The following is a 14,650-nucleotide window of genomic DNA, read 5'->3' on the forward strand; positions in this document are numbered from 1 at the left end:
GGAACATATTGCAGGCATCAAATTCAAAATGAGTGAATATTAAAAAAAAAAAAACAAACAAACAAAAAAAAAAAAAAAAATGAAACAAACCAAAAAAAACACCTGACAAAGTTGATGAGTTTGAACATTAAACATCATGGTTTTGTTTTCAATTGAATATAGGTTAAAAAGGATTTACAAATCATTGTATTTTTTTTGCATTATACAAAACATCAAAAGTTTTTGAGGATTTGTAATTGATTCGATTGGGATTTGCCCCTCATAACACAACGGTGAGTATTTGTACAAATAACTTCATTTGTATTTGCTGACTTAGCACAATTATTTTCCATCCGTGTTCAAGTTACCAAATGATGGTGAAACGTCCAACTCGCCCTCAAAGTCCCCCAACAATGTCTCAATTTGAGTTCTTCACTTGAAGTGAGGAGTCTCACACTTCTCATACAGACAAAATGATCTCTACTCAGCGCCGTTTAAAAACCTCCCACGTTTGTGGTTGCCGCGGGTTCATTGCACTTCGTTTGTACTTTTGTAAAAATGCATCCACGAATAGTGATATATATTTTTTCATTTCCAGAAGTCGTGTCGTCGTAGGCATCATGTGAAATGACAATGTTGAGTAAGAACAAAAGATTAGAAAACCTTTATTGATACCATCTGCTGTCACACAAATCCATTTGATTTCACATCGACATTTTATGCAAATTTATGGCACCCTTTACCTTCTACAAATTCAGAGAAAAGAAATGGTGTGACCGTGGGTATGGTTATATTTATACAAATGATGCAAAGGTATGTATTAGGGATGGGCATTTCTTTGATCAACTGTTGGAGGTAATCAATCGTTATTTTTTAATCTATTCAATGGCATGATAGAATCTCTCCCTCTGAATGTTCTGTACATGTTTTTCAATAACTCTCTTTCTCATATTGACCAATACAGCCATCGGAAGAGTTGCCCTATCGTGTGAATGTAGCTGAAACTCCCCACAGTTGGTGTGGCGTTTTTCTTCTTTACACCATAAACAATTTCAGACTGAATCAATGGCAGCCCCCGCTAAACAGTAAATCCATTAGTACGCACATTTCTCATTTCGAAATGAAGGAATATCAACATTCTTTTCAATAGAACGATCCAGGCCAGTGAATTGCTATTTCTAGCTTTTGGGTGCAAGTAGAATGATAAATTGCTCTGACATGTTGTCGGAGTCCACAGTAAAGCTGTGGTAGACAAACAATCAAGGAAGCACAATTGGTTTCCCCTTGGAAAGTAACATGGTAGTAAACAACGTTAAGCCCGAGGCCCAATTCACAGCAATTTGTGAATGACAAACATATTGATGCATGGGTGAACTTCATCATGACAAAGCTATCAATTTTGTGTCTTTGTCAGTGCCTGGAGAAGTAACTTTACCCGCCATCGTATCTCTCATTACATTTATTCCCCTTCTTTCCTAAGTGCTAATACATTTTAAGTGCCACTCGGTCATAAAAATGTCAAATCGAGTCTTTTACCCTCCCAAAAACAAACACCAATAAACCTTGCTTATCACACCCTCCTTGAACGACTCCACCCGTTTATCCACTTGCTTGCTCGTGGCTGTAAATCCAATGCGATGCCTCACCCCCCCCCGCGATTTGTCTCCTACAGGAAGCTTATGAGAAGCCCCCCCGAAGTAAATTTGTTACTTTCAGAATATGGATGTCTACAGGTGAAGTGTAAACAGCAGAATTCCCCAAATGCCTAATTGAAGTTGATGCCTTGGAGGTGTAAAAATTACATACACTATACTGTAGAAACCCGGAGACTTGTGTTTCTCTTTAGATAAAATAATTCACTCTCAAAAGTGGTTTTCATAGATAGTGACAAATGTGAGGGTGTACAGTTTTAAAAAAACATTTCAGTGAAAAAACACACAAAAAAATAACATGAATAAGAAGCTATGCAACATGGCATATCAAAAAATCAAGAGTTTAGAAACAAAGAACACACAAGCCAATCAATACCAAATGTAATTATCTACACACTAATGTGTCATTCCATGACATTAGTGCAAGACAGTGACGCTTGATTATGAACGATCTGCGATTTGACCAAGGTTGACCAGTGACAGAAAGATCTCCAACCTACCCAAAACTGAACAAGGTAATGACAAGATTAACTTTAAGACAAGTGGTTCTTTCTTTTTTTGAATTAGAACAATTCACAGCTTTACAAAGCCCTTTCCCTGGATAGCTGGTCGGGCACAACGATAGAATTGAGGCTTTTGGAACAATGATTTGATCAAATCTTATAACTCTAACTGATGCACAAAAAGGAGTTGAAAATGGGAAATGTCTCTTGAACGTAACTTCCATTTTGATAGCGGCTGCTGTTTGAGAAACGAATAAGTCAGTCTCCACTATCATCCCAATCTTTCCACAGTGTGATACATTCTTTGCTTACATGTCACAGAGAGGGAGCATACACAATTAAAACATACATGGGCCATTACTATGATGTCAAGAAATGGTCCACTGTGTTACACAAAGGATAGTATGTCTGCTCTCTGCAGTGAATTGTTCTCGCACAGTTTCAGGTCCGGATAATCCTATACTGTATTTCCTAGTGCAGAAAACCACAGGTAATATGGAATGGGAGACCAGAAGTCAAAGGCACAGAAGGGTGCTTCTGAAGTTGTCACGTGGAGGAATATTGTGCATCTGAGAGAGTTTGCCAATGATTCTGTGGTCAGGATCTGGTGCAGTACATCATGTGTAACTGTAGTCTATATCTGGGATTCCTCCTTCTCTATAACCCCTGTTGGTGCTTTGCCTTGCATTGGACATGTGATTGGCACCTTTGTAGAGGCCAGTGCCATTCGATGGGAATATGGTATGAATGATGTAATCCTCTTGTAGGGGTTTGGGCTGCATTGGCTTGCAAGCTGCCATTGGTGTCATCTGTAACCCGGGACCGCGGATCTCTAATATGGTATTGTCCTTCTTGGTTCCCGACTCAATGTAGTCATCATAATTCTTGCTTTTGCGGGAGCTTTTGCGAGTGTAATGGTCTCGAGAACACAAGTGACCACTCCTGTGACCATACCAGCAAAAGATGGCAAAAATAAGTGCCAAAGATACAATTGCAGTCGCTCCACCAATAATCCCCGTCAGAGGCAGCACAGTCAAAGGCAGCGAATTATCATCTTCGTCTTCCTCCAATGGACTCGGATCAGACGTTTCAGCTTTTGCGCACACCTGAGCTTCATCGGCGTCAGCTTCTCCTGGAATCCCCTCTTTATTCTCCGAACTGGCAGGCATGGGCACCATGCAGATGATGTAGCTTGAGCGTGGTTGCAAGGAGGTCAGCAGATATTCCCGGCGATCGCCCCGGACCAACGTCTCGGTGATTGAGCCCATGGCATTACCGATACCTAGTCGGAGCCAACTGAGCCTGAAGGACGAACTTGGCTGTGCTACACTCCAGGTAACACGGACACTATTATGAGAGAGGGGCTTAACATTGAGAGCCAAACTCTTTCCGACACCACTGCTGCTGAGAGTGTAGTCCAAGCCAGAGTCAGGAAGTCCCAAACCAGGTCGCTTTGACCGGAGGGTGAAGAGGGACCCCTGGGGAGGTGTGTTGGTGGTAGAAGCCTCTCCTCCACCGAGACCTGCTCTGTCTTTAGTCCCAGTTGACCTCACCACTTCACATTCCTCCATCTCAGTAGCCAGATCTTTCAAGGCCATTTCACGAACCCTTTCAGGCCCATGGCAAGTGAGACCTCTCACTGTGATTGAGTTCCCACGGGCATGTAACCAATCATATAGCCAACGTAGGTTACAGCCACAGTGCCAAGGATTACCTCGCACCAGTAGTTGACCTAAGTTATCCAGGTCTTTGAACAGTCCCCGCGGCAGAGTTGTTAGGTTATTTCCAGAGAGGTCCAGTCTTTGTAGCCTGCGCATGCCATCCAAAGAACCTCGGGGCATGTGAATCAGGGCATTCTCCTGCAGCGAGAGGCGCTGGAGATGGGCTTTAGGAAGGTTGACAGGCGGGGTCTGGAGGGAGTTACGGACTAAGGACAACTCTGTCAGGTTGGAGAGACGTGAGAATGTGTCATCGGCGATGCGCTGATTTGCCAAAAGATTCCCATCCAAAACAAGACATCTCAGCGAGCTCAGACCACGGAAGGCATGTGTCGGGATGGTGGAGATCCGGTTGTCGTCCAGACGGAGTTCTTCCAGCGAGGCAGGCAAACCTGAGGGAATGCTGGATAGGTGATTCCGGGAAAGGAAAAGCAGGCGCAATCGCGGGTTGTCGGCAAAAGCCTGATCCTCAATGCTGACGGTGGAAATAGAGTTGTCGTCCAAGTGCAGCTTCTCCAGAAGGGGCATCCGTGCCAGAGCAGTACGAGGAATGGTGCGGATGTTATTGTCTTGCAAATGCAGCTCACGGACAGATGGTGGCAAGTGCACGGGGAATTCATCCAGTTCGTTATCATAGAGGTAGACGACACGTACAGTGAGCTGGCGTTCCAGGGAAGTCGGAAGGCCTGGGTTATTTATCTGGTTGTTTTGAAGGTAAAGGACCGATGCGGAAGCAGGCAGTGAGGGGATGGAGCTCAGGCCACGATCATTGCAGTAGATAAAGTCTTCATCGCATCTACACACAGATGGGCAAATGGCGTCTTTTTCGCCAATGTATCCTTGTATCGTGGCCGCGGTGAACTCAAGCACACACACGGCCATTGTCAAACAAAGAAAAAGCAATGGCAGTCCTGCCTCCAATTTAACGACACCAGAAGTTGCCATGACGGTGAGTAAAGGGATTGTTGATGTTGTGGTCTTTTTTTTTTTTTTTTAAGCCTCAAACTGCTGCAGTGAGGTGGAATCCAGTGACCTATAAGATAAAGGGAAATTACAGTTAGCAACGATGGAAAATATAAATAAATACTGACTTGTTGTCACCTGGAATCAAAACTACATGTGAAACATATAAACTAGTGACAAACATTTTGTACGAAAAACACCATTGTTCATTTCATCAAACATCTGTCGTGTGAACAAATCGTCTGTGGCGGAGTTCCATCATCATTGTGCCAAGGATTAATAGCAAAGTAAACAAAGATAAGAGCACAGTTAATAATCATTTTTCAGAAGGCCACCTCTGCAGTCATAAAATCGGAGTTTAGCTGTCAGGCTTGCTATTGTATATCATCTAACAAACAAGGTGTTACCTTCCGATATTGAATTGGATAATTCATTGTCACGTCATTTTTATATTCCGTTAGTTTCGGTTTCCTTTAAATGCCGCAGTATTCTTCCTCCACTCCACCTCCACTCTTCCACGCTGTATCAGACCTAATCATTGTCATGTCAGTGTTGTTGTTTTTCCTTATGTAACTTTCCCTGACCAAGGCTCTCTGTGTACACTCAAGGCAAGACAGGTCCTGGAACAAAGCCAGACCATCAAATTAAAACTTACTGCAAATGGCCTTTTTGACTTAAGTAATCATGACAGAATTGGACTCCCCCCTTGTATTTTCTATTCCACTGAATGTGCAAAGCGGAGAGAACAGCAAAGTCTTAAAACTCAAATTGACAAATTCAGTTCTACATTTAGAATTACGTTCCCCACGTTGATAGATATAAAGACTTAAGAATACTCTAAATTATTTAAGAGAACTTGAGAGTCTCCAGGAGTTGCTAGCAGATGGTTCCATTAGCCAGACAGAGCTCAAGGCACTTTTCATTATCTAAAAAGGAAGACAATGCACAAGAGTTTAATTTCATCATTTAGGTGAGCCGAAGGCTATTTCTGATTGAAAAAAAAAGTCTACATAATGAAGTGTCACATTTAAAAAGTATGCATAATTAAATATTTCAGCTGTACAATGTAATGTCGAAGTGAACGTGGATATCCTGCATGGGCGGAACTTAAAATAAATTACATTCTCATAGGAGTCGAAAGTAAAAAAAAAAAAATTTTAAAAAGAGAAAGCGAGAGAGAGACACACACACACACACACTTCACTAGTTCAATGAAGATTTACCCGTAAGTGGTGGGAAAAAAAATTGCACTTCACCATACTGAGAAGTGTTATTATTGCTTAACCAAACAACTACATATACGATTGAACAGTGTACGTTAATATAATTGCCGGATTACTTTTAAGATGCAGCTGTTGCTTTTGAAAGTGTCTTATGATGAGATGGTTACAAATGAAACCTCTTTGCCAATTCCTATTTTAGGTCCTCAAAAGTGGTCATGATTTTCCATTTTATTTTTCTTCTGACACTCTACCACAGACTTTAAAGGTACCTGAGCCCTCTTCTTGTGAGGAGGAGTGCTGTTGCCGCTCTTTGAACCACATAGAGTAGTCTGTTGCTCATATCTAATGGTATGATTATGCACAATCATTACTTGCAGTCAGTGTGCCTATCTAGACTGCACAATCGTACCTGTGAGCACGATTTTGCCATAATTCAGTTTCGATGCAGTGCTTTGAAAACTGCTGTAGAACAACACAGGGACAATGACAACTTGAGCCCTTTAGACTCGTCAACAACCAGTGTCTTTCGTCAGACCTTTATGGCCCACACAGCATCAGACACACTCACGTTGTCGTATTGATTCCTTCATAAATCCGAGTGATCTAACAGAGCCAGTCAGCGCTCATGTAGATTATCGTATTCTCGAGGGTGTAAGAACAGTACGGTAATTGGCCAAAGGAATGTCAGCTCTCTTGGGAATTTACATTAAAATACTCAAGACATTTTAAGTGGGGTACATACATCGGCGTACATGACCAACAGGGAAAACCCCCCCAAAAACACACACACACACACACACACACACACACACACACACACACACACACACACACACACACTAGATATTTACCTAATCCGCAATTTTACGTAATCTAATTTTTTTTGTTTATTTTGGGCTTTGTTTTTTGGAATTTCTTTTCAGTTTGTATATTTCGCTGAATTTATTTTCCTGTTTTATGAAATATTTTTATTCTGTTTTTTTTGGAATTTTCTAATTTTTTTAATATCTCTTCCTGTCATTTAAAAAAATTATGTATTTGGAAAAACAAACTTATTCCAAACAGAAAAGAAATTCCATAAAAGAGAAAAAAAATGGTCCAAAAAGCAAAGCCCAAAAAAGAATTGCTCAGAAAGCCATTGTGGGATATAGCAGTATTTCAAAAAGAAGGGGTAAGACTCAAAACTGACCAGTGATTCTCGGATTATGTGTTGCAAAAAAATATAGAATGACTCTTTTTTGCATCTATATTTGACCTCTTACATTTGACAATGTTGCTGGGAATGCACGTGGCAACTCTTTGTGATTGCGGCTTTGTACGGTATTTGGATGTTTGTGGTTCAAATGCACTTGAGTGATTGACTGACCATGCATGATGAATTTGTGGACACTGACCCATATGTGGACAATGTGCATATCCAGTTTCTGTCTACATTTCAGCTCCGTGCACATGAGGAGCAAAGCAGCCCGGGATGTGGGGTAATATGCTCAGCAGACAGACAGTCGCCTCAGGGAGAATACAGGACACAGAACGACCCCCCCCCCCCTCCCCAACCTAGTACTGCAACCCAAGACTGGATCAATTTACAAATTAGTAAAAAGGCAAAAAAGTGGAGAGAGTGAGCGAAAGAAGCTTTGAGTGAGGACCTTTGAATCCTATTCACCACGAAGACCCCCCATAGAGAGACAGAATGAGATTTTAGATGACAAGAGGGGTCAGGAGATCCAATTTACTGACGGCAGGGAAAAGATAATAGCAAGCCCGCAGCTTATCTTACATGCAATGTTTATGTATTTTCTTGTTGATGGACAGATTGTACATGGGGAAAGGAGGACAGAAAACATGACAGTGTAGGTGATGACAGAAATAAATCAAGGGATGTGAGTTGGGGAAACATTAAAAAGCCAAGAGTGTGGCCTATTCATTTGGTTTGTGTGCACGTGGGTATGTTTTTTCTTCTTATAATAGCGTAGCTGTTTTGCAATCATGGACTGTACTTGGAGGGTAGAAAATGGCTTTAAATCGGCAGAAAAACAAGGCATAAATGAGAACGACTGTTTTTCTCCCCTGAAGCATGATGAAAGTCTTCATTTTCATTCATTACATTCAAATATTAGGAGTTGTGTGTTCATTCTGTGCCTGAACAGTTTTACCATTCTCTGTATTAAAGGGGAACTAAACGCTCTACATGAGCGCAGCTTTGTGTTTTGGGGAAAGTGTGTGTGTGTGTGTGTGGGGGGGGGGGGGGTCTCATTGGTGAGTGCGCAGCTCCGAGAGCCCTTAAGTGACTTGATTTTTAGTTGAAGAGCACTGCAACATTCTTTAACTGAATTCTCCTGTAACTTGTGCCGTCAGTAGCGCCACCAGTCGCCTTCTATGTTTTCCCGACTGCTGCTACCCCTAAATTCTTGCGGCTCGGTTTTTCTTCCCCGAGACGGGCAGATTACAGGTAAATCCCTCAAAAGGGACATGCTGCGCTGCAGAAAAATGCGTACAATGAGGAGAACTAATCTGACATTGCGTGGGAGTGGGAGAGGATTTTACTCAAACTGCACTACATGTAAACGCAATCCAAAAGGCGAGGATGCTTCCACATGGCTTCAGCGTGCGCTCATCACGTTTGTTAGCTTGTTAGCTCGTGGGATTATGGGTGGAGGGATTGGATTAGCACGATTGAGAACAACAATTTCAGGACAAATATGAACGACACAAAGAGGCATCTTGGATGGTCCGCCCATATTATAGACCACAAAAGTCAGGGATCTGGGGTTGCCATGGTTATGGCAATAAAGTAAAATAACTACATGCTCGTGCTTTAAATATTAATAAGGTATTCGTGCACCTTCAGAAAATGCCAGTTTGGTCACTAGCCTTGAGATTACAGAATGGAGGATCTTCTTGCTCAGCCCCCATCGGCGTCATATGCATGCAAGCTTGGCAGACAAGCCTGCAAATAAACTTTAGATGTGTCACTCCTGCCAGGGATCATATTTCACTCTTTGATCACCCCCCTTCTAAGTCTACATCCGGAGCTCATTTGGCTCGTATGTGCTGTTGGTGCTAACATAAATTAGAGGAAATTGTTTATTCTGAAGACGGTAAAAAAAAAAAAAAACGCTCTATTTTAAGTAAATGCTGTGGTACGGTGTCTTCTCCCGTCAAGACAAGGTTGTGGTTATCGTGCGTCAAGATTATGTAAATATGAAGATAAAAGAAAACAATACTTTTAAGTTAAGGCTATTCTATTCGATTTGGGCATTTGTATCTTTTCTAATTGTGGTTTATCAACAAACTCATCAAATTTTGAGATGAAAGAGTACTTAGCCGATGGGAGTGATGATACATCCAACAATACACTTTTTTTTTTGGTCCATAAATATACAAAGCACCCATGTCTCTTCACCATGTCTTTTTTTTTTGTTCAATTTACTTATCACTTGGATTTAATTTGGGAACAGTCAAAACCGTTTTTGTGCTTCATTTCCTTGCATAATTTCCTTGTTTGTTTTATGTCTACAAAGAGATCTTTCTCGATGTCAACTCTTTCTAAAAGCAACATTTGGCTGATGCCATTTTAGACAGCCTCTAAATCTTCCAAACTGAAATCTTAAGGAGAACAAATGGCTCCTCTTCAGAGGCTGAAACAATAAATGCTGGCAAATAACATTCAGTTACAATCTCCTTCTGTCTAATCAAATGTGATCCAAACGGAAACGACAGCAGTAATGTGACTTGGAAAATTAATAGCAGAGTCATTAAATCAATAAATCTAATTCAAGTACATTTGCAGAAGCTTGAGTTCTGCGCGCGAGACTGATTTTTATTTTTATTTTTCAAGATAACCACTGTCTGTATGCAGTTTGGGTTCATGGGGACCCGAACATTATCTTAGCACAATTTAGGAGCGCTGCGGCGGAGAGAGCAATAGATTAATAAACATATAAGTTACCTTTTGGGCTCAGAAAAGATAATCACAAGTATGGCAGTGACTTCACAGCATGGGGCCTTCTACGATATCGAATTTCATCCGTGCAACTTCTATTTGCTATTTTCAACATCGTTTTCTATTTGCTAATCTTAAATCTGCCTCGCACGGTTGCTAAGCACTCAAAACACACAGCTTTTGTAGCACACTTTTATTTATGAAATCATATCACCTCACTTTCACCCCCCACAAGATGAATTACATTCGAATAAGATCAGGAGAGTGTGATCAAATAATTGACGGATAAAAATAGATTAACAAGTCCAGTTATCACGGGACACAGTTTAGTTCAATGCAAGCTTGATGTTAGTCTGCTGCACTAATTTCAAATTTTTATTATTTGGAAAAAAACGTTATTTTTCAAGTTGAAGACAGAATTATTTTTCCTTTGCGGACAGTTTCAGCTGTCACTTCAGCCTTCGTCAGAAGTGTCACACTTCCTTGTTGTCATGATTTGGTTTAGGGACCAACAGGTGGCACTGTAGGGCTCCCCCGGCAGCTGCACACCTGTTGGTCATAACTAATTAGGGCTTTAAAAGGACTCCCAGCCCAAACACTCAGGGTCGGGTCAATGTTGCTTCTTGCTACTGTCATGTGTGTTGCTGTTGCTTTTTGCTACTGTCATGTGTGTTTCTGTTATGTTTAGTTCATTGTTATGTTTTAGCTTTAGTCATGGGTTTTGGACTTCGTTTGTTTTGGATTTAGTTTTCTTTGTTTTAAATACAATTCTTCAAATACACCCTGCTCCTCCCTCCTGCCTGCTTTTTGGGGTCCACCACCACCTTGCTACGTGACACTTGTGTGACGTGCCGAAAAAAAAACAGCTGGAAAACCTTCAAAATAAGGTTCCGGACCTGCTCAAAACCACACCTGCTGTTTTTAGACACATCAACAATGTAAGAGAATTCTCTCTTCAAAAAAAAAAGGAAAGAAAAAAAAAAGAAGAAAACTAAACGTATGAGGTCTAAACAGTGTTGCTACAGTCATCTTCCAACATTCAATGATTGTATTTCTTTCTCAGAGCAAGAATATTGCCCTGAGGGCATTTGTTGTGTTCACTTTGGCATGAAAACAGACCCGTTGTTGTTTTTTTGTTGCGTCACAGCACAAAGAACACCATGTACTGCATCAGCACTATGAATACTCGATGATCTCGGAGATTTCCAAAAGCTTATCGTCGAACGACATTCACGACTCTCGCCATCTGGTTGAATGAAAGCGTTCTCTTTACAGCTTGATTACAATCACAATTTTCCTGTTGCAAATGTATTTCCTCTTTTCCCCCTCTTTTTGTAAAACAACCAAAAATATTGCAGGGTGGCTGAAAATGAGTAACACTCTGATACAATTTAGTTCATAATAATTAAGTAACTTGAAAATATGAACCCTCTCTTGTGGAAATCTCTAATTCGATTCCCATGGTGGTTGTATCTTGCATCATATTGATTGACAGCGGCAGTATTTTAGTCACCATATTTTGCATACCTTACACAAGGAGAATTACAAAATACACTCACCATAACAAAAATATTGTTGCATGAATCTCACTCTGTCCAAAAAAAAAAAAAAAAATCTGAACACTAGAGTGGTACCTCTACTTTCGAACGTCTCTTCCTATGAAATATTCACATTACGAAACACCTCGGCAAGAAAATATTGCCTCTTGTTACGAAAGAAATTTCAAGATATGAAAAGGTAATATTACAGTATGGGCAGATAGTCGCCGCTCCGAGTTTCCTGAATGCAACATACTTATAGCTGCTCTGCCATTGGCTATTACCTAGCATCTTCCTGGCATCCCATTGGCTAAAAGGGACCTCTTACCGTATGTGTCAATGTGTGTAGATGGAGAGAGATGAGTCGATGCAACGTTCTCGTCATTCGCTCCTCAGGCCATGAGGCATTCTGACAATTTTACGTAAATGTTAATCATCCAGAAAAAGTGTTCACCAGTCCGGCGATCGCTCACTATGCTGATGTTTGCCTTAGACATTTTCGAAGGATTGCTAAAAGCCGACAAAAGCAAACGTCCTTGGATCAGTTCTTGACAAAACACCAGGCAAAAAACACTTCTGAGAGAGAACATGAATAAAAGAGGGCAAAAAACGATGAGGACGCAGTTAAAAGTTAAATGACCATCATTTTCTTTGTTTTTTTACATTATGCACAACTCTCATTTATTGTGCAATAATCTAATTGTAACATGTATTTGTTACATATTTTGATGCATTTTTATGGTTTAGAAAACATCCTAATTTTTTTTTGGGGGGGGGGGAGGCTTGGAACGGATTAGGACATTTACATGGAAAACGCGTCTCTACTTACAAAATGTTGTAGCTAAGAAATTTCTTCCAGAACCAAGTAGAGAAGTAGAGTTCGTAAGTAGAGGTACCACTGCATCTGTATTTAAGGTGCATGCAAGTACTTTGTACAACTAAATGTGGACAGCCAATTTTCACTAAATGGGTTCATAAAATCCGGAATCCCATTTTTAGATTCGCAATAATGTAAGGACATAAATATTTGAATGTAAAATCTGCTCCAACATTACAAGCAATTAACATAATTTTGAGAGAGAAAAAAAACAGCCATACCTTTCTTTCGGTGCCATTTGCTCTACATTTGCCACCCACCGCTCCTCCCCACAAGCGATTCTTTAAAGTGTGCCAGCTGTATCTTCTCCAGCTCCTGTCGACACGTCGTCCATAAAGTGTGATACACGAGGTGTTGTTTGGATGTGTGTTGCCACTATCAGCCGCAGAAGCTCTCTGGAGTCTTTTTATTTTCCGTTTTTATGTCAATGAGATGCTGCCGCTGGTTTCAGATGGGCGCTCTGTAGAGAAAGTGATGGCAGATAAAATCACAAGGGGATCACAGTTGACCGTCAATGTAAATCAAGTGTCAAAATGTCACATTCCGGAATTAAACTGTAATGGCATTACTGATCTTTCTGCAGGCCATCGCCTGTCAAGTGCGCTATATTGCACATGTCACATACGGCAAAGTAGTTCTTAGGTCTTTATTTTTTTGGGGTGGGTGGGGATTACATGATTTAGTCTTAAACTTTCATTACGCTCTCTTGGAAATAAATCAGTGTTTGCCAAAGCTTTGCGAATGCTTATTGAATTTTCTCGATGTGATTTTTAATACCAATTATAAAGATAAACTGTCGGACCACTTGAAAAGTCATTAGATTTTCAATCCAACGTCATATGTTGCTCTCATTTCCGCTTAGTTGATGAAAGCCTCTTCATAAAAGTCCGACCAAAGTGAGTTCAAAGAAACACTTCCGAGTTGGTTACCTTTGCTAAAATGTGACGGCATCACAGTATTCAATCAATATAACCTTCCTCAAAGATTTGGCCTCTGACTGCAAAAACACCTATTATGCAAATCAAGCATTTGCCACTCCTACTCACGGGACTTGGGGTGTATCTGTTACGGTCTACGATATTTCGTGACCGTTTATTTCGTTTTTTTGTGTTGTGCGTGTGTGTGTGTGTCAGCTCTCCTCTTGCCCTTTGCTGATTGGTCGCCCTTGTTCACAGCTTGACCGACCAATCAGTGCAGGTGAGAGTGACCCCATTCAGCAACTAGTTTCAGGTGTGCCGCAACCTGCAAAGATTAACCACTGCCATTTAAAAGGACTTTGTTCCTTTCAGTAAAAGGAGTAAAAGTCCTGTGTTGTATTGTCTTCCCTCGTGTGTACCACTGCCTCTCGATTAGTGCAGCCAAATTAGTTCACCGCCATCATCGTTATCTATTCGGTTCATTCGTGTGTTCGGGAACGTCGCCATCATTTGTTTTGTTTGAGTCATTTTTATTCGATCTGCACTATGGTAATGGGGATTTGGGAGTGTTTATTCCAACCTTGTCCTGTTGTGTCATGTGTGTGCTGCTGGACTTTCAACCAATTATCTACGATGCTAAAAGTGTCAGCAGCTTCACCCCCAACATGTAAAAGAACCGGACAGTGTCTGCTCTGTGAAAAATGTAACCCGGAGAAAGTATGGAGAGAGACGAGAGCCACATTGAAATGAAGTGAAGTGAAGCAAGCAAGAAGAAAAGGAGATTTAAAGGAGATTTGTCATGTGGTTGCGCAAAATAAAATCATGTGGATCGAAATGAGAGAATATGTGTTTCATTGTTTTTTCTTTTTTATTCTGATGATTATATTATATTGTGTTGTTTTGTAAATTAATTTATAAAGTTCATTTGCAAAATGGGTGTACTGTACCTCATTGAAGCTTAGTTCAGTAAGTGTGGGATATACTTAGCTTTTTTTCGAGGGGGGGAGCTTTTATTTGCAGCATTTATGCTAAAAGCAGCACACGCGTTTGGGGGAAAACGGCGGGATTCGTTTCACTGGTTGTTGACCTTGAACAATAAATGCAGCAATCATATTCAGCAGACTGATCAAAAACGAAGGTGTCGTTGTTACTTGGAGTGAAGTTGAACATCCGCAGCAGTTGAAAACATTGCATAAGCCATCTCTCACCACAAGCCCTCTACTTGATGCTGTCACCACATCCACACACACCCAAACTGACCTTTTGCTTCACCACTGTGACTCACAAGCAGGGTTGCGTGTTTCCAATTTTCTTCTCGAAATCTCCCATTGGATTTC

The 14,650-nt window shown here is 40.9% G+C and overlaps 1 protein-coding gene across 1 annotated transcript; it reads right to left on the reverse strand.

Moving 5' to 3' along the window:
* Window positions 1–628: 628 nt before the first annotated feature.
* Window positions 629–12,847, reverse strand: flrt1a (fibronectin leucine rich transmembrane protein 1a). Its single transcript, XM_086131960.1, has 2 exons — window positions 12,618–12,847; window positions 629–4,885 (listed from the first exon to the last, which is right to left on the reverse strand). The coding sequence occupies exon 2, from the start codon at window positions 4,795–4,797 to the stop codon at window positions 2,752–2,754; it is 2,046 nt and encodes a 681-aa protein (XP_085988086.1). The 5' UTR covers window positions 4,798–4,885; window positions 12,618–12,847; the 3' UTR covers window positions 629–2,751.
* Between the last annotated feature and the right edge of the window lie 1,803 nt (window positions 12,848–14,650).

Source organism: Hippocampus guttulatus, chromosome 15, assembly GCF_054856545.1.
Source record: "Hippocampus guttulatus isolate MCC_2025c chromosome 15, RoL_Hgut_1.0, whole genome shotgun sequence".
Classification (NCBI taxonomy): Eukaryota; Metazoa; Chordata; class Actinopteri; order Syngnathiformes; family Syngnathidae; genus Hippocampus; species Hippocampus guttulatus.

Bases quoted from the DNA above. Each gene is read 5' to 3' on its own strand.
- flrt1a (XM_086131960.1), bottom strand. From the start codon at position 4,797: ATGGCAACTTCTGGTGTCGTTAAATTGGAGGCAGGACTGCCATTGCTT.